The sequence below is a fragment of the Mobula birostris genome, chromosome 9 (genome assembly GCF_030028105.1).
Source record: "Mobula birostris isolate sMobBir1 chromosome 9, sMobBir1.hap1, whole genome shotgun sequence".
Classification (NCBI taxonomy): Eukaryota; Metazoa; Chordata; class Chondrichthyes; order Myliobatiformes; family Myliobatidae; genus Mobula; species Mobula birostris.
In genome coordinates this window covers 103,418,800-103,443,997 of record NC_092378.1, presented here as the reverse complement: position 1 = coordinate 103,443,997, position 25,198 = coordinate 103,418,800, and the positions used below count along the sequence as shown (strand labels likewise).

At 41.5% G+C, this 25,198-nt stretch overlaps 1 protein-coding gene across 11 annotated transcripts in view; it reads right to left on the bottom strand.

The window, feature by feature from the left end:
* Positions 1 to 25,198, bottom strand: part of kdm8 (lysine (K)-specific demethylase 8) — a 119,147-nt gene that overhangs the window by 74,009 nt on the left and 19,940 nt on the right. For all 11 annotated transcript variants that reach the window (XM_072268493.1, XM_072268494.1, XM_072268495.1 and 8 more), the window contains 3 exons: positions 10,950 to 11,623; positions 1,553 to 1,725; positions 601 to 733 (listed from right to left, as the gene is read on the bottom strand). In XM_072268493.1, coding sequence (XP_072124594.1) covers positions 601 to 733; positions 1,553 to 1,725; positions 10,950 to 11,405 — 762 coding nt within the window. In that variant the 5' untranslated portion in view covers positions 11,406 to 11,623. The remainder of the gene's footprint in view (positions 1 to 600; positions 734 to 1,552; positions 1,726 to 10,949; positions 11,624 to 25,198) is intronic.

Below are 25,198 nucleotides of genomic sequence, written 5' to 3'. Positions count from 1 at the left end.
TTCTGCAGCACAGAACTGTCTAGTACCATTATTGGTGTCTGATGATTCAGGAAAGAAGCTCTCAAGCTGCCCTTTGAAATCTCCCAATGGTGTCCTGTCAAGTCATGAGTTAATCAAGAACACTGTGCTTGCTCTATTAAGGATGTTCCACAATGGTTGCTGTCTGCAACCTGGAGCTACAATTTATCTCAGTAAAGTTTGGACCTTATTTTCAATGATGATTGAAATCTTTAGGTGTGTTTCTGATGCTGGTAAATATCAGGTTATGAACATGTATCATAACGCAAATTGATCAGTTCAATTTCACAGTTTTACTGGGAAACAATCACTAACACATAAGACTCAGTTACGGATTACCGAGCAATAAAAACAATCAATGCTACATGATCTCATTCATGGGCAGTTATGTCAGTTTGTAGCAAACAAATACAGGAGTCCACAACTTCTGAACTCTTTCCAAGGACAGCCCATTTTTGCACAAGAAGCTATCATTTCCAGGTGTAGAATAAATGATTGGTGACATACACCATTTACTGGATTTGAAAATAAATTATATTGAGAATTCAGTGGATGGAATAAATGCTGATGCCAAGAACGAACCTGATGCAATATATACTTGTCAATGAATTCACCCACAGTCATCAGAGTCTGGGACCATTCGTCATCTGTGTAGCGGGAGCCCAGTTCTACGGGGACAGTGCGACAGCCTGCAATCTCATGGATATATTCCACGCTGTAGAGAATACTTAAATTAATTTGTAAAACTCAGGAGCACTTGCTTTAGAAATAATATGAAGCAGTTACTATATCAACTTCAATACCCAGGATCATTTAACAGGGTTCATTACCTATAGAGCAAGTACAAAGATAGATAAAGAGTACAACTCCTTTAACATCATCATTTTAAACACTGCCAAGAGAGGTACAGCATGATTTAGATACAGAGTACATCTCTGTTACTACAGTCTTGTTAGTTGTGCAACAGGAAATAGTTGCATCCATTTGAAGAAACACAGGAACCTTTATTTGGTCTGAGAGGTGGGACAGCTATTTTCACTGAAACCCCGAGTCAAGCAGATCATTTTGGTCCTGAAAGTTACGTTCAATATCTAACACAAGGTGCCAGGTAGTCTCTGTTTCACTGACTGTGAACTCAGTAACTGAGCAATCTAGTCCAAGATCAGGGCAGTACGGCTCATTGCACTGTTGCTTTACTTGGATTGCAAGGGCCTGAATACGGATGGCAGAAGTAAAATGACTGGGCTGCTTTCACCATGATGCATGGCATCATTACAGCATAAGATTACTGCAGATAGGGTAATTATTGTTCATTAATCAAACTCCCACCCAGACAGGCTCACAATGGCACAGAGCACATAACTTCCTGAAAAATGTCTTTTATATCTTAATACTGGTACCGAATACTATATTCTTGTAATAAAAATCACAGATTACTCATCAGAATTCACAAGCAGAACGAACATACTGTGCATTTATCCAACGTCTAGTGGATGGAGAAAGACACTGCCAATAACAGTCACACTGTACCTACCTCCATTTGCTGTCCCTTACAGCAGGCCAATGATCTACAATGCCTTGCAGTATGACAGGTTTATGGGGAATGAGATACTGAGCTCTGAAATGTTCCAGTGAAGGACAATGGATCCTTGGAACTTCCATTCCAGCTTGGATCTCCTTTATGCAAGGAACAGCAACCTGCAGCCTCTGGAATCACAACATCAGATAAATGTTTCACTCCCAGTATTCAGGCCTTTACCTCTTCCACCTAAACCTTCCCAGCTTCTTACTTCAGTTCCCCTCCCCCAACAACCCACCTTTCGCCTCACCTGGTCTCACCTATTCCCACTAGCTGTACTCCTCCCCCTCCCTTACCTTCTTATTCTGGCTTCTTCCCCCTTCCTTTCCAGTACTGATGAAGGGTTGTGGCCCGAAATGTCTACCTCTCCACAGATTCCCCTCCATAGATGCTGCCTGAGGCTTGAGTTCCTCCGGCATTTTGTATGTGTTGCTTTGGATTTCCAGCACTTGCAGAATTACTTATATAAATGTTTCACAGAAGTTGCAACCTGTTATTGCATAATCAAATATCTCAGGGTTCTTCACTCAAATTCTTCCTTGTTTATCCAAACTAAGCTAACAAGTGGTTAAGATTACAATGCACTCTGGATTTCTTGCCCCACAGATGTGCAACAACCAGAAAGAAAAGGTTTATCTGGTTTGCCTTCTATCAGCCTGGCAGTCAAAGATCAGAGTTGTTGAGCAACTTATGTTAATTTTCAAGCATTTCTCCTGTCCCTGTGGTACACACCACCTTCCCTTCCTGGGGATACCAACTCCTTCCAGGGAGACTGGTCGTTTTCTGAACTCTTACAACAACTTTGCTCTTGCCATGGTGGAGCTTCAGGTTGTTCCTCCAGAGTGGGGATGAACCGATACCAATCAATCAGTAATGGATGCAACAGGCCCAGCAGCCTGCCCAGAGCACACTGTGGGATGTACACTACTGGCATCAGGCAGCACCAGAGGACTGGCTGTATGCGCCTCAAACGGATCCAGAGAAGTCGTTTGGCCAAGTGAAACCTTTCCTGAAGTTCGAATCAAATTCAAGCAGCAGAAAAAGGACAACAGATAAAACCGTACAGATAGAGGTGGAAGAGTACAAGGGAGGCCAACAGAAGGGCAGGAAGAGTGAAGGGAGGGGGAAGCAGAGTGGGAGGGGTACAGGAGAATACGTAGGGGTCAAAGTGGGAAGGGGAGGATGTGGGGTGGGGTGAACTTAGAAATTTACAGCACATTACAGGCCCTTTGGCCCACAATGTTGAGCCAACCATGTAACTGCCTAGAATTTCCCTAGTTCATAGCCCTCTATTTTTCCAAGCTCCATATACCCACCCAAGAGGCTCTCAAAAGACCCCATTGTATCCACCTCCACCAGCATTCTATATCTCATCCGGTCCTGGTGACTTATCTAACTTAATGCTTTTCAAAAGCTCCAGCACATCCTCTTTCTTAATGTCTACATGCTCAAGCATTTCAGTCCACTGTAAGTCATCCCCACAATGGCCTAGGTCTTTTCCCCTGGTAAATACTACAGTAAAGTATTCATTAAGTACCTCCGCTACCTCCTCCAGCTCCATGCAGGTTTCCACTCTCGCTCCTGATTGGTCCTATTCTCATATGGCTCATCCTCTTGCTCCTCACATACTTGTAGAATGCCTTGGGGTTTTCCTTAATCCTGCTCACCAAGGCCTTCTCATGGCCCCTTTGCTCTCCATTCCTAAGCTCCTTCCTAGTAACCTTGTAATTTTCAAGAGCTCTAGTAGTACCTACATTCTTAAACCTTTTGTAAGCTTTTCTTTTCTTCTTAAATAGATTTTCTACATACTTTGTATACCATTGTACTTTATCCCTACCATCCTTTCCCTGCCTCAATGGAACATACCGATGCAGAACTCCATGCAAAGGTTCCCTGAACATTTGCCACATTTCTGCTGTGCACTTCCCTAAGAACATCTGCTCCCAAGTTCCTGCCTAATAGCATCATATTTCCCCCTACCCCAATTAAATGTTTTCCCAAATTGCCTGCTCCTATCCCTCTCTAGCACTATGGTGAAGGAGAGAGAGTTGTGGTTACTACCTTCAAAATGCTCTCCCACCTAGAGATCTGACACCTGACCAGATTCATTTCCCAATACCAGATCAAGCACAACCTCTCTTCTAGTTGGCTTTTCTACGTATTGTGTCAGGAAACCTTCCTGAACACACCTAACAAGCTCCACCCCATCTAAACCCCTTGCAATAAGGAGATGCCAATCAATATCAGTAAAGTTAAAATCTCCCATCACAACAACCCTATTATTATTGCACCGTTCCGGAATCACAACCCTATTATTATAGAAGAGCTGAAGGAAGTGATTTTGGGGCTGTGAAGTAACAGGCTAAGGTGGGTAAGGCAGAGCCAAGGAGGCAGCAGTGGGCAAGGCTCAGCGTGTGAGCCTGCGCATGTGCATGCTTATGAAAGTGTGTGGGAGAGTGAGACACAGTGAGAGAAACAGACAGAGCCAGAAAGTGAGACTGAAAGAGAGTGACAGAGAGAAAGTGAGACTGACAGAGAGAGAGAGAGAGAGAGAGAGAGAGAGAGAGAGAGAGAGAGAGAGAGAGAGAGAGAGAGAGAGAGAGACACAGACAGACAGAGAGACAGAGACCCTGAGACTTTATGTACATGCCTGTGTGTGCATGCACATATTACAATTCATGCAGGTGTCTGGAGCGTTACTGCCACTGGACCAAGGTCACCCTGGTCAAATCCACACAATAGCTGATGCACAACAGTTATCCCATGTTAGAAGAAATTGGCACCTCTATTCCCCTGGGAACACTGGGGTCTGGAATGCCAGGCCATGAATATCACTCATTATCAAAGCAAACAAGCTCTGATGCTCTCATGTTAACATCACCACCCTGACTGAGACACAATAGGCCAGAGATGGCTAGCTCATGGATCATGGCAGTGAGCACCAAAACCAGAATTCAGTTGGTCTAAGGAGCACACCTGGAAGGGTAATCTGTAGGAGGAAAACTGTGTTCAAGTGGTGGGTTTCAGTGTCAAGGGCAAACCACTCTCTCTGGTAGCTAAACAACTTCTTCTGTAGGATGAGTGACCTCTGGTAACTTTCCAGGTCACAGCCATGCAGAATGAGCATGCTACAGTTAGCAGCCCACATGACCCAGCCCTGGAAGTGATGGATGAGACAAGGCAGGACTTCCATCCAAATGGATGGATGGATGGCATGTTATCTCCTGAAGGGAGACAAATATTCCCCAGAGCTGCTGCAGAATAAGGGTTAGAAAGGAGTTAAAATCCTGGAGAGACATAACTGGGGAGGAGTACATCACAACTAATACCACACATTCAATTATATCATCAAGCATGATAAAAATAGAGGGCTTTGACAATGCACATAGTAAGTGGCATGGAGTTCTGAACTTCTGCTTAGTGAGCTGATTTAATAAATGGAGGCACAGAAGGCAGGACATCTCACACCTATTGATTGAACACTACATCTGAACCCAGAGATAAGACAACCAAAAGTAGAGTGGAGAGCGTCATCAGTGGGAGGAACCCGAGCTCTGGGTTCTGGAGCTGTAGCAAGAACAGAAGTCACTGGGGTCCATCCAAGTGCTTCATGGAGAGCACATTGCAGGACTTGTTCAACCTACATGTGTAGGCAGAGAGACTGGATGCAGACAAGTAGTCTAGGAGATCCAAAAGGCACCTTGCTGTCCCGGTATTAAATTCAGAGTTCTAAAGAGGAGAGGGTGATAAAGATATAGAGGGGAGGTGAAGAAAGGGTAAAATAGTAATAGAAGTAGTAGATTCTACAGTCAGAATGGTAGATAAGCATTTCTTCCGTTGCTGATGTGATCCCAGGCCCAAAGAGGTGTAGAAGAGGCAGAGGTCAGGATCCATATCTATAATATTCGCAATGAAGGTCTGCAGGCAGATTTTAAGGAGTTGGAAAAGATACAGGACCTCAAAGGCAGCAATCTCCAGATTACTCTCAGTGCCACACACCAGTGAGTATAGAAACAGGTGACTGAAGATATGGTGTACAAGGGAAGGTTTTAAATACTCAGGAAACTGTGATGTTCTGGAGAACATGAGGTAGATTGTCGGGTTGGGAGCAGTATCCACCTAGATTGGATTGCAATTTGGGGAACATTTAAACTAGCTTGGCAGGGGAAATGAGAGCTGAGCATTGAATTATGAGGAAGAACCTTAATATCATACTCGGCATAAAAAGGTATAGAGAGTAGAGAATTTCTAAATTGTATTCAGAAGAACTTGATTGCAGCAAGGACGTAACAAGCCCAAGAGAAGCGGTACAGTTCTGGATTTGGATCTAGTAAATGAAGCTGGACAGGTAGGAGTACGAATGGGACTGCATTTTTGTGGTGGACTTAGCTTGAATATGGAAAAGGACAGGATAAAGGAGTAAAAGGTTCTCAAGTGAGGAAAGGCCCAGCTTATTAGACTGAAACAATTTCATACAAGTGGTCTGGAGATTATCTTGGGAAGTAAATTAGTCTAAGAGCAAGGAAAATGAAAGAGACTCTATCATAAAAGAGGTTCAAGGGTTTCAGGGTGAATGTGCCCACAAAGGAAAGGAGTGAGAATGTCAAATCGAGAACACTACAGATACAAAAAAGATAAAAAGATCAGGCAAACAAAAAATTGAGGGTAACATAAGACACAGTATGCAGATATCCTAGAGGAGGACAGAAAGTCCAAAAGCCAGAGGTATACAGCATTGAAACAAGTTCTGTAGCCCATCAATTCTACACTGGCCATTAAACATCCACTTACACTAATCCTACATGATTCCTATATTTTATTTGCTCCATATTTCTATCAACCATCTCCTTAATGCACATTCTATCACACAGAGGGACAATTTACAGCAGTCAATGAATCTAGAGTTATAGAGTCATATACAGCACAGAAACAGGCCCTTCAGACCATCTAGTCTGTCCATGTCTACCCAAATACTCATATATCCGGTCCTTTAGAATGCCTTCCAATAACTTACCCACTACTAATATCAGGTTCACTGGCCTATAATTTCCTGGTTTATATTTAAGAGTCTTTCTTAAAGAGCAGAACAATATTAGCAACCCTTAATCCTCTGGTACCTCACCTGTCACTAAGGATGATTTAAATATCTCTGCTAGGGTCCCTGCAATTTCTGCATTTGCCTCCTAGAGGGTCCAGAGCAACACCTTGTCAAGCCCTGGGGATTTATCCACCCTAATTTGCCTCAAGACAGCAACCACCTCCTCCTCCTCTACAATCTGTATCAGGTCCATGACCTCAATGTTGCTTTTCCTCACTTCTAGAGACTTGTGCCCATCTCCTGAGTAAATACAGATGCAAAACATCCATGTAAGATCTCCCCCATCTCTCCTGCCTCCACACATAGATTGCCATTCTGATCTTCCTGAGGACCAATTTTGTTTCTTGCAATCCTTTTGCTCTTAACATATCTGTAGAGCCCTTAGGATTCTCCTTCACCTTGTCTGCTAGGGCAACCTCATGCCTCTTTTAGCCCACAAGGTTTCTTTCTTAAGTGTTCTCTAGCATTTTTTATACTCCATAAGTATTTAATTTGTTCCTACCTGCCTATACATGCTAAGCACCTCCTTTTTTTTCTTAACCAGGGCCTCAATATCGCTTAAAAACCAAGGTTCCTTAAACCTGTTATCTTTACTTTTAATTCTGACAGACACATAGAAGCTTCGTACTCTCAAAATTTCACTTTTGAAGGTCACACACTTACCAAGTAGGTCTTTGCCAAAAAATAGCCCAAACCCATCTACACTTTCCACATCCTTTCTGATACCATCAATATTGGCTTCTCTCCAATTTAGAATCTCAACCCACGGACCAGACATATTTACTTTTAAATTAATGGCATTGTGATCGCGAGATGCAAAGTGCTCTCCTACACGAACTTCTGACACCTGCCTTGTCTCATTCCTTAATAGCAGATCTAGTATCACACGCTCTCTTGTTGGGACTTCTATGTACTGATTAAGAAAACATTCCTGAACTCATTTGGTAAACTCTATCCTTTTGCAGTATGAGAATCCCAGTCAATATGTGGAAAGTTAAAATTATGTCACCCAGTCTCCTGTGTCCTGCACCTTGGCTGTAACTACTTCTCTATAAGTCTTACCTATCACCTCCCTCAGCCTTCCGAATGATCTGGAGTTCATTCGGTTCCAGCTCCAACTCCTTAATGTGAAGTGTTAGAAGCTGCAGCTGGATGCACTTCTTGCAGATGAAGTCATCAAGGACACTGGAGGTCTCCCTGCCTTTCAACATCCCAGAAGGCAAATATTCAACTATCCTGCCTGGCATCCCTACTGTTTTAATTGAGCAAATAGAAAGAAGGAAAATAATAAAAAACTAGGGGAAAAACCTACCTACAGCTTTTTTGCCCTCTCTCACTCAACTCTCCTCACTGATGCCTTGAAGAGGTAAAGCCCCAAAATCCCCACTCTACCATTGTCCACTCCAACAATGGCCGCTCTACTTGCATCTGCCTTATTTTAATTTGCCAATCACTGACTGGCCGCTGGTCAAAACAGTAAACTACCTCAGATTGATGCCTTATGTACTCAACAGGCGAGCTTGAGTGAGCTACGTCTTCTTGCGCTACTGATCGCTGATTGGCCGCTGCTCAAAAAAAATACCACCTGCAGGTCTCTGGAACATGGGAGGCATGCGGAGTACCGAGAGGAAATTTACACGGTCACAGGGTGAATGCCCAAACTCCATGCAGACAGCACTGGAGATCAGAACTGAACCTACCTAGATCTCTGGCACTGTTAGGTTGCAGCTCTACTAGCTGCACCACTGTACTGTCAAGTGCAAAGGTGAAATTAAAAGGGAATCAAAGAACAGGTTTGATAAAAATGCCGGCAAGTAAAGGCAAAGATGTTTAGTAATATGATAACTTAAAGAAAGCATAAGGCTTACTTGAGAATAATTAGGTAATCTGATGTATGGAAGTTGATTTTAAAGCCAATGTTGTTACTGAATACTGTACAGTTATCTTCAAAGAGGGGAATTGATAGTTATGTTGCACTTAAAGTGAAATATTGAATGGGATAAATATAAGAAAAGAGTAAGTATTAAAGAAAATAGCATCTTTTGCTCCTAACCCTCTACGTTATAAACAACCTCCTTTTAAATAACTGAAGCGGTATTGCAGCATAAAAGCCACGACCAACAGGCTCCATGACAGCTTCTTCCACCAGGCCATCAGACTGATGAACTCACGCTGATTTGAGTGTACTCTATATTACATTGACTGTTCTATTTATTATAAATTACTATAACTGCACATTGCACATTTAGATGGAGACGTAACGTAAAGATTTTTACTCCTCGTGTATGTGAAGGATGTAATAAATAAAGTCTATTCAATTCAATGTTCAATGATTCCATGAGGCACATTCTATGTCACAGTCTATGGATGCTACACCAGCTTCAGCAGTCACCACAGAACTGGAATGGAAGTCATGCTTAATCCCAAGAGACGTTTTGAGAGCAGGGAAGAGATGTTGTACCTCACCAATTGTGCTATTGACAAGTTAGAGCAATCAGCAGTTTCGAGCAGCAGAGGCAGTTGTGGGCAGTGGGATTAACTGGCTCTATACTCATTTGCTTCATCAATCTGCCAGCCAGGTGTTGGTAATTCAGAAGTTTAGGTATTGTAGATTCCATCAGCCTTGCTGTGATCTTCATGCCCAGTAGGTTCAGTTCTACAATGGCATAATATCTGCTATAAGGCTCAAGTGATAGTCATTATGATTTTTCCAAATTGAGTCACACAATCCACAACATCAAATTGGAGCTGGGCTCCTCCACAACTGCAAAGCTAAATCACAACATTTAACTCTTAATGTTTAGATACAGACTAGAAAGAGTCAACAGGTCAGGGTCTTTTCCTTGCCTTCCAACTACACAATACACACCACCCTGGAGTCCGAGAGAAACATCAAGTAAACATTATTTAACCTTAGGTGCAGAAACTGCTAGTAATGACTCAGGCAGCAAGTTGGCAGTTTCAGAATTCCATTTCCCACAGCAACCATTATTTCACCCTTCTCATTGCTTTATAGCCAATTAGTGTTGAATTATGGGCAGTTGTGCCTTCAGTTTCTGGCAGGAGGAACTGGTATGAAACTACACTAAGCTCATCTACATTTGTAGCAGTCTTATCTGCCTCTAATCCATTCTTATTCTAAAGTACCACTTACTCCATGTCTGCCAGCTACAACTAGTGTATGATCAGTTACACATTCCATTACCCCCACCCCATACTATTCTTTGCTTTCCACAAGGTCCACTTTCTTCTTCCTCATGCCTCAACAGCTACTCACATATAGTTCTCATATAGTAACCAGTAAGCTTTGAAACAGCCTACCTGCCTGTCTCGTTCCCTCAATCCAACGGGATTTAAAACGATCCACCCAAGTCTCCAGTTACCTTGTATTCTCTCTTCTTTCTTAACACTACACTAGTGTCTCATGTTACAGATATTAATAGTTCAGTGCATTTAATTGTGCTTCTTTGAGTTTGCCAGAGGAAGGTGTAAAGACAGGTACAATTATGACATTTGTGGAGGTAAGTGGTAGAAATCTTTAGAGGCATGTGGCCCAAGTGTAAAGAAATGGGGCACACTCAGGCAACTTGGTTGGCACTTATTTGTCCTGGGTAGTATACAGCATGAATGTTGAATTTTCCATGTTCAGGTAACTTGTTCTCCTCTTTCCTTCTGATCTACTTAGCTTGTCCCATGCACACCCAGCTCAACTATGCCCTGCTAGCCTCCTATCGCCCAGTTTCTTTCCCCTCCTCCACTACCCTGCCACCCAGTCACTCCTTCCACTGTTCCCATCTGCCCACCTCCTTTATTTGGTGCCATGCTCCACTTTGCTTTCCTATCAGATTCCATCATCTGCAGCCTTTTATTGCCTCCACCCATCACCACTCAGCTTTTGTTGCCATCTCCACCCTTTTCTCTCTTGCCTGACTCCATCAGGCAATCACCCCTCCTTGTCTGGATTAACCCATTCTTTGCCAGCTCCTGCCCCACCCCTCCTCTGATCTCTTTATACTGAACATCTTCCCTCTCCTGCTTCAGTCCAGATGATGGGTCACGATCTGCAACATTGCCTATCAATTTCTCTCTATATACACTGCCTAATCCACTGTTCCCCCAGCAGTTTGTCTTTTTCTCCTATCCCTCTGTGTTTCAAATGGATAAAAATTAATCTGAAATGTTTGTTTAACAGCTCAGATTCTAAAAGTAACAGGAAAGCATCTGTATTAAGTGCACAAAGTATGAAGATATTACCTTTTGGCTTGAATTCTGATGAAATCCAACATCTTCTAAAGCCCTCTTCTTGGGATTATTGTGATTCTGAAGGACTTTAACCAGTCTGATGAGAATGTTGTCCAATATGGCCATCCCCATCAACAATCCCTTGTCACAAGTTTTGATTGCTTCTCTAACTGCTGACTCCTTTTTGCACAGACACACAGCCTTAAAGAGACAGCCATATGAAAAGACTCTCCGCCACTCTTTATCCACATCCCTCCAAGTTCCAATGTTAAGCCTTTCCCAGGAGAAGTCTATGATGGTCTGACTGAGCTGCAAACATTTAGCAATATCCTGGCCTTCATAAAGTAATGCTGCAGTCTGCTTTAATAAGAAAACAAGGCTCTCGTTCACTATTTTGTTGAATTCCAAATGTATATCCTCTAACTTGGGTGGCAAAACAGCAATTGCTTCAGCCCAGAGGGAGGACATCTCCCGATGACGTTCTCCGGAGACGTAGACTTGATGAGAAAATGCCTAATTGTTTTTAACTTGGGAGTTGATTAAACTTGCAAATGATTTCTCCACTGCCAAACTACTGCTGGAGAGGCAGACTGAAATTGAGTAATTTGTTAAGGCAGAACCATGTTAAGTATATGGAGACTTGTCGTGGTCTTCACTTGCTTATCGGATGCAAACTATGGATGTTTCTAAACAAATCAGAACAAAATTTGTAATTACTTTTCTAATAAAATGGTAGCAACAACAATAATCTCCATTTATATAATACCTTTAATGTCACAGACTACCCCAAAGCATTTCCCAGGAGTTCTATCAAACAAAAAAAAGCAACTTCAACCCATATACAAATGCAGAACATATGGAAAGTTTTGTCAAACAGATTAGTTCTTAGGTGTAGACAGCCAATGGGTTTAAGGAAGGAAGCATATTCCTGAATGCTATGGGCAGTTGCTAATATTTAGAGATACACAAGGGTTCAGAAATGATGGAATTGGGTATCATTGAAATAGATATCATTGTGGACTATAAAATTGGAGGAGATTGCAAAAACAGGTTAAGGGAGGGTCCAAAGGTCAGAGAATCAGGACATATTGTCAAAAGCAGAGGAATGGTGTGTGGATGGATGTGGTCAAAGTTACAACATGGCAGCGAATTAACAATGGGTTACAGAGAGTTGAGGAGGGAATGTCAGACAGGGGTATGCTTCAACTGCTGAGTCAAAGGATTGGAGGAATTCAGTGGCAGAGTTTCAGTTGGATAATGTCTAAGAGGTGGAAATAGGTGACATTGGTAATAACACAGATATAAGATCTAAAAATTAAGCCTGTCAAATGTGATAGCAAGGCTGCAATCAGCCTGGTTTAGTTTCCAACAGTTATCAGGAAGCACAACATGTAGAGAAATTGCAAAACCAGCAAGTAAACAGCCGCATCTGGAATCCTGTTATACCCCTCAATGTCGGCATATTTGGAAACTGATGTCATAGCCCACACAAAGCAGCTGAAGTGCTGTATGAACATAAGAAACAAGCAGAGGCCAACAATGGGAACACTAGATGAAAAGGTATGAGAACAGAGAGGCACTATTGTGGAGCTTTTGACAATCGAATGGAACCTGGTAAATGCAATGAGTGCTGAAATAGGTCATGAATGATAAGGAGAGCAAAATTATGTGGTATACCATTTCTGATCTTCATCAGATTTACTTTAGTATTCTGCCGGTGTTCAAGGTAAGATGCAGTCTGATTTGAGAGAATGCAGCATGTTCAAAGGAGAAAATGATAGCTATGGAAACCTCACAGAGATTATATGAATGTCCTTGTTTCTTTCTCAAATTAAATATTTCTGCTTTCTTTCCTCTTTTCCAGAGGATCCTTCCACCAAAGTCACACATGACTCAGCACAGCATCATTCTTTAAAGGAATTCTCAGTAGTGTCAGTTCATTCATTGTTGGGATTATTGATGTATTCTTCTGTTATGGTTTCAGCATTTCATTGTCGATATTCATAAGGGACACTTATCCACATAATATTTAATGCAACTTCTGACTGACATCTTAAATACCTAATTTCTTCGATGGACTTTCCAATTCCTGTTGCATAGGATGAATGGATTGGAGTAAAAAGCAAAACCTCCTTCTACCTATTGCCTTCTTTTTCCTTTTCAGAATTGTAACTGGTTTCTCACCATCTTGCTCTCCCTCTCTCTCTGCACTAAGGTGCTGATCTTGGCAGCTGCACTGAGATTTGGGAGTAGTGGCATGTTGATTAGTCTCTAATGGATAGAGATTGACCTACGAGCTATGACCCACTGGTGACAGCAGGAATATTGCTGATATACCAATTTGCACTAATTCAATTGATGGGCAGTTGAGACTAATTTGATTACATTATATAGCAACCTGAGAGAAAGACATGTGCCCGAACCATTTCCTGCACTGCGACATACCAGGTGACTCACAGCAGAATTTCCATTTTATCATCTGTTCACATGTAATCCTCACTATCTCCAAACAAATGTAAAAATAAAAACACAGGAGATTCTGCAGGTGCTGGAGATCCAGAGGACATATACAAAATGCTGGAATAACTCAGCAGGTCAGACCAGCATCTTTGGAAATGAATAAACAGTTAATGTCTCGGGTCGAGGACCTCCGTCAGGACTGAAAAGAAAGGGGGAATAAGCCAGAGTAAGAAGGTAGGGAAGGGGTTAAATTAAGAAGCTGGGGAGGTGATAGATGGAAAAGGCAAAAGGTAGATGTAAAAATAAAAGACAGCTATGATGCCCCTGCAAGCTAAACTAACAAAAATTATAATCAATTCAGTTTGCAAATCCAACAGTCTATGTCAAGCATGCCAGGGACATTAGCTCCACTCCCTTACCACCACATCAAAGGTCAAAAGGGTGCCTCAGAGATCTCATTTGAAAGACAGCATTACCAACAATGCAGCACTCCCACAGAAGAATGGACATAGATTAAATGCTCAAGACTCAAAATTGGGGTTTAAACAACACTCTTCTGACTATGAGTTAGGAATCTTGCTCACTGAGAGACTATTAAAATCTATAGCTGGCTGTAAAGTACTGCAAACCAATTTACATAATTGGTAATGAAGGCGCTCTTGGCAAAGCACCGAGGGTATCTGGCATTGGGAATTTTTATCTTCAAAAATTTGGCCAATCACTCATTGTGTTGAAAACATTTTTCTCATTAACGATGTAATTTGATTCTGCCACACCTTTCACTGTTGTTTACTCATTAAACATTTCAAAGTGCAATGGTAACCAGTCTGAGTTACTGTTAAAGTGAGGACAAATTCACTCATTATATCAAACAGCATCAAAATGAATATCCATAATGCATGCTAAAATAAGGGAGTACTGTATTTATCAACGTAGAGCAGACAGTGAGTTTGTAAATCTGGCGAGAGCAAAAGAATGTTGGAAATGCTGAGAGTGGAGTGCTATGGGAGGGTTGTGGGACACATGGCAGAGAAGGAATGCCAGGGCAGGAAGGAGGTTTGGTACGGGTACAGACACACCCTACTCTGAGACACCAAGCAAAGCCATTTGTTTCCAAACAATTGGTTTGTTGATCATTGCAGAATGTCTCTCTGGTGCTTCCCGTTCCCTCCACTCGCTCTCCCCCTTTCCCAACTATGATTCCCCTTTTCCTGTCCCCTTAGTACTCAGTACACAATCGAGACCCATATCAGAATCAGGTTTATCATCAGTCACATATGTCATAAAATTTTATATTTTCTTTGGCAGCAGTACAGTGCAATACATAAAATTACTACAGTACTGTGCAAATGTCTTAGGCACCCTAGTTATGTGTGGTTTTAGAGTACAGACTACTGATAGAACAGATTATGACTTTTCTGAGGGACTTGGAAATAAGATCTGAAGTGCATTTGAAAGCACGGTATTAAAATCGTACAATTAAGCCACTCCTCGCAGCCATCCCTGTACATTGAAGAAAGTGCACCTGAGATAATTTGAAATTCCGATACATCAAATAGAAGCTTCCAGGACAAGAGTTGGATGGGTGGAGGGCACTCCCTATTCATAGTATGATATATGGGATTCTGCTCCTAACTCTTTCGTTGTCTATAAACCATGAAAGCACTAACAAACCCATAACAGTGGAAACAGTTCCCTTTACAGCAATTAGGATTATGAAGCAATTCAGCAAATCTCCACCATTAAGCAACATATTACCTAACTACATCATAAAACTGGCTTCTGAAAAGTTAATGGAATAATTACAGGGGTAATAATGTGTGTCTTGGGAACAAGGCCTCTTTCTGCACAGTCCCTCACACCGAGACACTGCACGATGGTGTCGGCAGGCTGCCTTCTTATTTAGCAGGGGCTGTGTTAAAGTTGATGCCATCTCAACTTAATACCAAGTGAATCTGAATCCATAGAGCACAACAGGCAGCAACTCAGGCTTAGATCTGCACTAAGGTTAGCTGTGGAGGTGCATTAGGAGGATGGGGTTAACTCTTGGGGTTGGCACAGCCGAGCAAGAGAACTAGTTAATACCAGGTTCATGTTGAACTGAACCAGAGTGTGTATCAGGCTGACAGAGTGATGCTGAAGAACTAGCATGTAACTAGACCCTAATTAGCACAAAAAAGTCACCATATAAATAATACAAAACTCGCTTGTCAAGTGAGCTGAGAATTTGTTGTATCTATTTCTTTTCGTGAGTGGACTGTTAATGTCTACATTTGTTTGCCTACCTTGCATGACACTTCCAATTGCAATGCAGGATAAGCAGATGTTCTTCTCCGTATGTTCCTAGTGTATTCTAATAAGTTTGACCTTCTCTTGATTTGAGTGCTTCATTTATTCTGCAACTTGCAACATGCTCAAGATTGCAATCATTTAATCAAACGGCACTTGCTTAAAATTAAACATTCAGGATGCAGAGTACAGGGAGAGGTAGTTGTTTAAAGAAACGCAAAATGCTGGAAGAACTTAGTAGGCCAGGCAGCATCTATGGAAAAGGTTACAGTTGATGATTCAGGCCAAGACCCTTCAGCATGACTGGGTATTGGACTGAAATGTCAACTGTGCTTTTTTTCTACAGATATAGCCAGGCCTGCTGAGTTCCTCCAGCATTTTGTATGTGTTGCTTGTATTCCCAGCATTTGCAGATTTTCTTTGGTTTGTCTATAAAGAAATACCCTACTTAACTGGGCAATATTGTGTTGATCAGAATTTGGGACTTTTACTTCCTGTCTAAATCCCTGATGTTTCCACTTCCCAAAGTCAATGCTGTGACTGAAAAGCTAAATAGTTTGCTGCCTGGGAAAATGTATTGGCTTCCTAATGAAAACCCTTCTGCTTACTCAACCTACCAGGAAAGTGCTGAGAGATAAGGAGGTGGGAGTTCAGGGTGCTACAGGTGCTTGACACCGTCAGATAACTTGTCGAAGTGGCCTCTAACAGAAGGAAGCCTTAAATGGACCTTCTTCTCAGTGTTCATATGCATGTGCTTCAGTAGTTGGAAGGAATAAATATCATTATTTTCTCTCTGCCTGTCCAATGTTCTGCAGGAAATGTTCAATATCAAGATAACTTTGTACAGTCAGAAGTGAAGTCAAACCTTTACTGGTCAGAATTCTTACCCTCATACTGCACAGAGTATCTGTTTTCAGAGCTAATAGGAGAGACTACTCTCCATTTCCTAAAATATTTGCCCCAGATGCATCTATAAAAAGGTCAATATATTTTATTGCCAGGGTAGGCTCATTCAGAAAGTCAGGAGGCATAGGATCCAAGGAAACTGGCTGTGGATTCAGAATTGGCTTGCCCATCAGAGGCAGAAGGTTGTACTGGATGGAGCCTTTTTTGTCTGGAGGTTGGTGATCCCTGGTGTTCTACAGAGATCTGTTCTGGAACTCCTGTTGTTTGTCATTTTTTTGAGTGACTTGGATGACGAAATGGAAGGCTGGGTTTGTAAGTTTGCAGATGGCATGAAGATCAGCGGGGTTCTGGATTGTGTAGAAGTTTGTCGTACCTGTAGGTTTTAATGGGACATTGAAAGGATGCAAAGCTGGGCTGAAAAGTGGCAGATAGAGTTCAATACAGAAAAGTGTGAAGTGATTCATTTTGGAAAGTCAAACTTGAAGACAGAATATAGGGTTAGTGGCAGGATTATTAATAGTGTGGAGGAACAGAGAGATCTAGGGGTCCACGTTGAGAGATACCACAAAGTTGCAGATAAAATAAAGTGGTTAAGAAGGCATATGGTGTGTTGTCCTTTATTAGACAGATAATTGCATTAAAGAGCCATGAAGTAACATTGCAGCTCTACAAAAATCTGGTTTAGCCACATTTAGAACATTGTGTTCAGTTCTGGCTGCCTCATTATAGGAAGGATGTGGAAGTGCTAGAGAGGGTGCAGAGGAGATTTACCAGGACACTGCCTGAATTGGAGAGTATGTCTTATGAGAATAGGTTGAGTAGGTTAGGGCTTTTCTCTTTGGAAAGATGGTGGATGAGCGATGACTTGATAGAGGTGTACAGGATGATATGAGGCATAGATAGATAGATAGATACACAAACAAGAAAAAATCTGCACATGCTGGAAATCCAAGCAACACACACAAAATGCTGGAGGAACTCAGCAGGCCAGGCGTCATCTACAGAAAAGAGTACAGTCAATGTTTTGGGCTGAGACTCTTTGGCAGGACTGGAGAAAAAAACCTGAGAAATAGATTTAAAAGGTGGGGGGAGGGGAGACAGAAACACAAAGTGATAGGTGAAATCTGAAGGGGGATGGATGAAGTAAAGACCTGGGAAGTTGATTGGTGAAAGATACAGGTCTGGTGAAGGGGGAGTCTGATAGAAGAGGACAGAAAGCCATGGAAGAAAGAAATAGGGAGAGGAGCACCAGAGGGAGGTGATAGGCAGGCAAGGAGATAAGGTGAGAGACAGAAAAGGGGATGGGGGATGGGGAATGGTGGGGGGGGCATGGAGAGAGGGCATTACTGGAAGTTCGAGAAATCGATGTTCATACCAAGAGGTTGGAGGTGACCCAGACGGAATATAAGGGGTTGTTCCTCCAACCTGAGTGTGGCCTCATTGTAACAGTGGAGGAAGCTACAGATAGATATACTGGAATGGGATTGGGAAATGGAATTAAGATGGGTAGCCACTGGGAGATCCTGCTTTTCCTGGCAGATGGAATGTAGGTGCGCAGCAAAGTGGTCTCCCAATCTATGTCAGGTCTCACCGACATACAGAAGGATATCCTGTAGATAGATAGATAGATATAACCTTTTTCCTTAAGGTGGAAATGACTAATACAAGGGGGCATAATGTTAAGGTGTTTGGGGAATGTCGGGGTATTTTTTTTTAAACACAGAGAGTGGTGGGTGCATGGAACACGCCACTAGGGGTGGTGGTAGTGCCAGGTACATCAGAGGCTTTTAAGTGACTCTTAGCTAGGCATATGGATGAAAGAAAACAGGAGGGCAATACGGGAGGGAAGGGTTAGAGTGATCTTGAAGTAGCTGAAAGGGTCAGCTCAACATCGTAGGTAGATCGATAGACATACTTTATTGATCCCGAGGGAAATTGGTTTTCGTTACAGTTGCACCAGATGGAAATAAATCCAGGACCAGCCTATTGGCTCAGAGTGAAGAGCCAATAGGCTGAAGAGCCTGTACTGTTCCATGCTCTATGTACAATATCATAGCTGTTTTGGGGGGTAGGAGAGACAAGGAACCCCAGTTTCTCACCTTAGTCTCAAATTTCAGCATCAAATTCACCCATCTCAACTGCTAGAATATCAGATTCAGAATAAAGTTCTGTTACAATGTGCCAGGAAGTGCCTTCACTTTAACACCGAGGAAATATGCCATGATACACAAGTAATGGTGTTGAGTAATGTCAGGTTTTAATTCCAGCTGTGAGGCCCCCTGGGGGCATGTTGTCTGCCCGTGGACCCTTGTTTGATCAGTGAACGTTGGTGGCAACCTGCTGTACATAACTGTAAAGCCGAGAGTTCAAGCTTCACTACTGAAGCTAGAGTACATATTGGAGATGCCCTACTTCCTTTGAGACATTAAAACTAGAGTTATGTAAGCCCTCTCAGGCAGATGCAAGAAAAAATTCCCACATCATTTCAGAAAAGCAAGGCCTCCTAGTGCATTGGTTGATATTTATCCCTCAATTAAAAGCTCCAAAATTGTTATCTGGTCATCAATGTTTTTTGGTTCTTTTTTTTAGGATCTTCTAAGGCACACAATAGCCTTGGACTATCCCACGTAACCAGTCAGACTAGTGATTAGGACTTCACATTTCTCTAATATTACTCAAGATTTAATTCTTGGTCAGGGAATACTCCTCTCTTTGTGCTGTTTCATATGGAACCAAGTACCTCTGGTAAGCCTCAGTCTCTTCTATACAACTGTGGCCGCATTAACAGAATCCACCACATCTCTGCAATTTTACTGAGCCTGTTTTGGTGGAACTGAATTCTATGAATGGTTCTGGGCATGGCACGGTATAGAGATCTTGGAAGGCAGAAAATGGAGGTTCCCTGGATGTGAACAAGGCTCCAAAGGATAGATTAATGAGGAAGGATTATGTAATGTAATCTATATTCCTTGAAACTCAAGTTAGGTGGAATATTATTCTGCTCGTGAGCTCAAGACAAAGGGACATGAGCTTACATTCAACTCCTGGATATTTAGGAGGGTATTGGGAAAACAAATGATCTGCTGGAGGAATTCAGCTGGTCAAGCATCATCAGTGGGGGGGAAAGAACTGTTGATCTTCTGGGTCAAAGCCTGCATCAGGACATGAGGCTGAAAATGCTGTTCCACACTTCTGGTGCAAAAAAAACAGGTGGATGGAAAAACTCAGTTGTTCAACACTTTTGGTACCTGTGTGGCAAGAAGATCTGCCAAAGAAACCAGTTGATGATGTTTAGTCATTAACATTCTCACCTGAAAACAGGTCAGAGATTCATATTAGGACCTGAGTGCCCTGAATCACTTTCATGCAGTCAAGGCTAGATCAGACTAGGTACAAATAGAGACACAGAAAAGATTCTTAACCCAAAGCATTCACTGTCTATCTATTTCCCTCCACAGATGTTGATTGACCTACTGAGTTCCTTCAGCACACATCAAAGTTGCTGGTGAACACAGCAGGCCAGGCAGCATCTCTAGGAAGAGGTACAGTCGACGTTTCAGGCCGAGACCCTTCGTCAGGACTAACTGAAGGAAGAGTTAGTAAGAGAGGATCCAATCTCTTACTAGCTCTTCCTTCAGTTAGCCCTGACAAAGGGTCTTGGCCCGAAACGTCGACTGTACCTCTTCCTAGAGATGCTGTCTGGCCTGCTACGTTCACCAGCAACTTTGATGTGTGTTGCTTGAATTTCCAGCATCTGCAGAATTCCTCATGTTTGAATTCCTTCAGCATCTTGTTGGTAGGGTAAGAATGTGAGATCAGTGGAATTATACCATTCAGGCCTTTTACATGAATAGACTGCATGTCCATCAAGTTCTTACTGAATAACTGGACAGCATTCGGCTGAATCCTCTCTTACTGCTTTATTTTCTTATTTCAGTAATGATGAAAAGCATGTGTCCAGTGCTTTACAACATCATGAAGTACAGAAAAGCAATACAGTATATAAACTACAAGGTCTTACATTGAGCTTCAATCTTATCCAACAGGTACTATTTAGGATAGATTTAATAGCAACAGTGAGTGGAAAGTGTGCCAATTCACTCGTGTGTTCAAAGACAATGGGGCAAAATGGATCCTTCTCCAATCCTCTGCAATGTTATCCAACTGAATGCAGGTAACTCAAACTAAAATCAGGGACTGAATACAAAACTCTCTATGTACAGTAGCTCTAATCAAACACTTTTCCCAGTTATGGATCTAATATCAGGTTTAGAAAATCAACTTTATGTTGCTTATGAATGAAAATAGACTAGTAACAACAAAGTACAATTTTTTGGAATCTCCTTATGATGAATTCCTGTAATTACAATTACAGAAATTGTAATTACTCTGGTACTACTCAGAGATACAGTTTTGAATGGATTCTTTATCGAAGGGTGCCAGGCAGCACTGGGAAATTACACTGATTCTGGGTTTCAAACAATTTGTTTTAAAAAGGAAAACCAAGCTATTTTATACAAGTCAAAATCTATATTGAGACATTAAATTTTGATTATTAATTTAGCTCTTTGATGGCATTCTTGCCTTGAACCAATCGGTGACTCAAGCTATACTGCAAGACTTGAGTGCTTACTGTTACATTCATGTAAGACTGCAGTCAAAAGTAAATCATAGTGGATAACACTGACAGTTTCCTCTGTAAACAGCAAACCTTCATCTGTAAACAGCAAACCTTCATGCAAAACCTCTGTTTAATGACTTGTCGGGCTGGTATTTCAGACAATGCAGAGTGTTTTACTGAAAGCACTTATCCTACAGTGTGCCTGCTAATCATCAGTCTTACACCAGGAAAGATGAAAATGCCAGTAACTAAGTCAATTCAACATTAGAAGCACGTTACTGGACTAGTTTCCTCACCCCACCCAACAATATTACGAAGGTCATAGAAGATGATGTTTTTCGTTTTCAGCATTCGGTCTTGAACTATCAACATGAAATTTTTTTAAAGCCCAACATGAGATCTTTATAAAGGTAAGCACTTCTACCTCCTACCCTCTGAATTTAAAGTTTACACAGCCAAGATCCTAGTACAGCAGAGACTTCCTTTTTATTAAGATTCTCTTCATAGAAACACAATATTCTGAAATTAATAAAGTGTGGGATATAAAGCATCAAGGATCTATTCCCTGCCTTTCCGGGCAATCATTTTCAAATTCTACATTAAATGAATCTGCACACAGTTTAAAAGTGCACAGTCATTATTTTTCTTAATCTTATTAAAATGCAGCAGGCAAGCATGTAGAAAGAATTTGAAAATAAGATTTAAGTACTCATTTTTTCTGAGATGAATTGACTTTTTAAGTGACAGCATCTGTTTGTTTGTATTTCATGTGTAGCTAATTCATCCCTGGGTGGCTGTTTCTGGCTGTTCAGTGAATATTAACCAGCTGTCACAATTAGGCAAGGCAAATCCAATTAGCTCATGTGTAAAGGAGTTTCTGGACACAGCATAGAAGTAATAAAATTAAAAACTGCTGTCCATTTGCACTTTCTAAAATTGTAATGAATTGTGTTGGTTAAGGAAATAAAACACAGTGTAATTTGAAGTTTGTTGTGAGCTTCTGACAACCCTTTATCAGCGCTCTTGACAATAAAGTCAACCATACAACAGCTCCTCACAATCCACCTATTTTTGAAATTTTCCCTTCTTCTCATAAAGGCAGACCTGGGGCAATGCCACAAGTAAAACCTATCCAAATGCAGTTGCATGAAAAAGTCCGTGAGCATTTTGCAATTACCTGGTCTTCTGCATTACTTACCCACAAAATGTGGTCGGATCTTCGTCTTAGTCACAATAATAGACAAACACAATCTGCCCAAACTAACAACACACAAACATTTGTACTTTTCATGTCTTTATTGAGCACAATATTTAATCATTCACAGTTCAGGCTGGAAAAAGTATGTGAACCCTTGAATTTAATAACTGGTAGAACCTCCCTTAGCAGCAATAACATCCACCAAATGTTTCCTGTAGCTGCTGACCAGACTTGTGCAAGGGCGAGGAGGAATTTTAGACCATTCCTCCATACAAAACTGTTTCAGTTCATCAATATTTCTGGGATACCTTGCATGAACAGCCCTCTTCAAGTCATGCCACAGCACCTCAATTGGGTTAAGAGCTGGACTCTGACTTGGCCATTCCAAGACACAAATTTCCTTCTTTTTAAATCATTCTGTTGTTGATTTCCTCTTGTGTTTCGGATCATTGTCTTATGCATCAACCAACTTCTATTAAGTTTCAGGTGAAGGACCTCTACCATGACATACTCCTGTGAAATGTCTTGATACAATTTTGAATTCATTGTTCCCTTAATGATTGCAAGCTGTCCAGGCCCTGATACAACAAAGCAGCCCCAAACCATGATGCTCCTTCCACCATGCTTCACAATTGGGATGAAGTTTTGGTGTTGGGGTACATGGCCCTTTCCCCTCCAAACATAACGGTGTGCATTTCTGCCAAAAAGTTCAATTTTTGTCTCATCTGTCCACAGAACATTGTCCCAGAAAGACTGTGGAACATACAGGTGGTTTTTTGCAAACTTGAGATGTGCAGCAATGTTTTTTTTTGGAGAGCAGTGATTTCCTCTGTGGTGTCCTTCCATGAACACCATTCTTGTTCAGTGTTTTTTGTATAGTGGACACATGAACAGAGTCTTTAGCAAGTTCTAGAGATTTCTGCAGGTGTTTTGCTGTTACCCTCCTTCAGCATTCATTGATTGGAACACCTGACTCCAAATAGCTTTTGCATAAGGCATTACCCCAGAAGTTCACATACTTTTTTGAACCAAGACTGTGATTGTTTAAATGGTGTACTCAGTATGGACCAGAAGAAGTGCAATTGTTCGTGTGTTATTAACTGAGGCAGATTGTGTTTGTCTATTATTGTGACTTAGATGAAGATCAGCTCACATTTTAATTAATGCAGAAACCCAGGTAATTGCAAAGAGTTCACAGACATTTTCTTGCAACTGTAGGTACTCATCACAGAAGACCACAGACAGTGATGGAGGGGCTGGTTGAAATTAGCAAAGCCAGGCTTGCTTCTCTCCTGGTGCAATTTCCACTTAGGGCCCTTGCAGGACAGCAGGACTATAAACAATAGATGACATTTTCTTTTGTTCTGTGGTTCAGAGTCAGCCACTGTTTATTCTGCCACCCAACTTGGTATCATCTGCAAATCTGGATTTTTCAGCCCTTACACAATCACTAAAATCATTAATGTGAGAGATGAAAAACAAAGGATGTGACACAAGATTTCAGAGGACATCATGCATCACTCTTTCCATCTACATACATACTCGTAATCTGTATTGTGCTTTGTCTCTTGCTTCTAATTCATTTGCCAATCTCAGATAGAATGGCCATAAATATCAGGAGAGAAGAAAAGGCCAAAGGGTGATGTTTAGACTTTAAGATATATAAGTCTTATGTTTCTAGAGACTGATTACATTTTTTACAGCAAACAAACCAGAGTCCATATATACAATAACATTAGAACATCCAATCAAAAAATTATGGAGAAAATTCCTTTACCCAGTGAGTAGTTAGTATAAGGAGCTTGTTGCTGCAGTGATCAGTTTTGAGGGCTTGGAAAAGAAAGGATACAAAGTGATGTAGGGTGGGGAGAGGTGGTGTATTTAGTGCAAAGTAATAGTTTATATGGAATTACATCTATGAAAAATTTTACAAATCTCCTGTGAAAACATTGTGTAACTCCGAGCAAATAATCTAATCAGCCTGTTACTGCAGTCTCCAGCATTAGCAAGTCTTTAGCTAATTTCAGTCACTCTACTTGATATCAAGCAGTGGACATGAATACTAGAAGCAGCAAAGGGTGTGGCCCTTGACAACCTACATGTTATATTGCTGAAAATATGCATTCCAGAATCAGCCTCACCTCGAATCAAGCTTTTCAATGAACAACAACGCTGGCATACGCTCAGTTTGAGAATATGGCACAGATATGTTCTGTACACAGAAAGGACAAATTCAGTCAAGCTACTACCCACCTAACTTCAACCAGCAGCACAGTGATGGAAAATGTTAATGAGATTGTTATGCAATCACTATTCACTCAATCTGATGCCTAGTCCAGCTTTGTTAGGGTCACCCGGCTCTGGTAGTGCTGGGTTTTATTCCAGAAAATGAAGTTGCTTATGGGATAACAATTAAGGAACAGTGATTACAGTAAAAGATGTACATTAACTAGAGCAGGGGTTCCCAACCTTTTTATGCCATGGACCACTACCTTAACCAAGCGGTCCATCGACCCCAGACTGGGAACCCCTGAACTCGAATAAAGAAAGGTGTACTCTAGAGCAAAAATAATTGGCATTTGGACAGTTTTATTGGTTGAGAATTGAATTGACATGGATACACTGTAATAAGACTATTTGAACAACAACTTTGGAAATGGAGATGGTTTGGTACGATGCAGACATAGTTTCTTCAATTGGTCAGATATAACTAGCAAAAGCAGAACTCCGTGGATGATGAAAAACATGGTCTTATTAGGGGTAATTAGCTTTGTGCAGGAGATTATG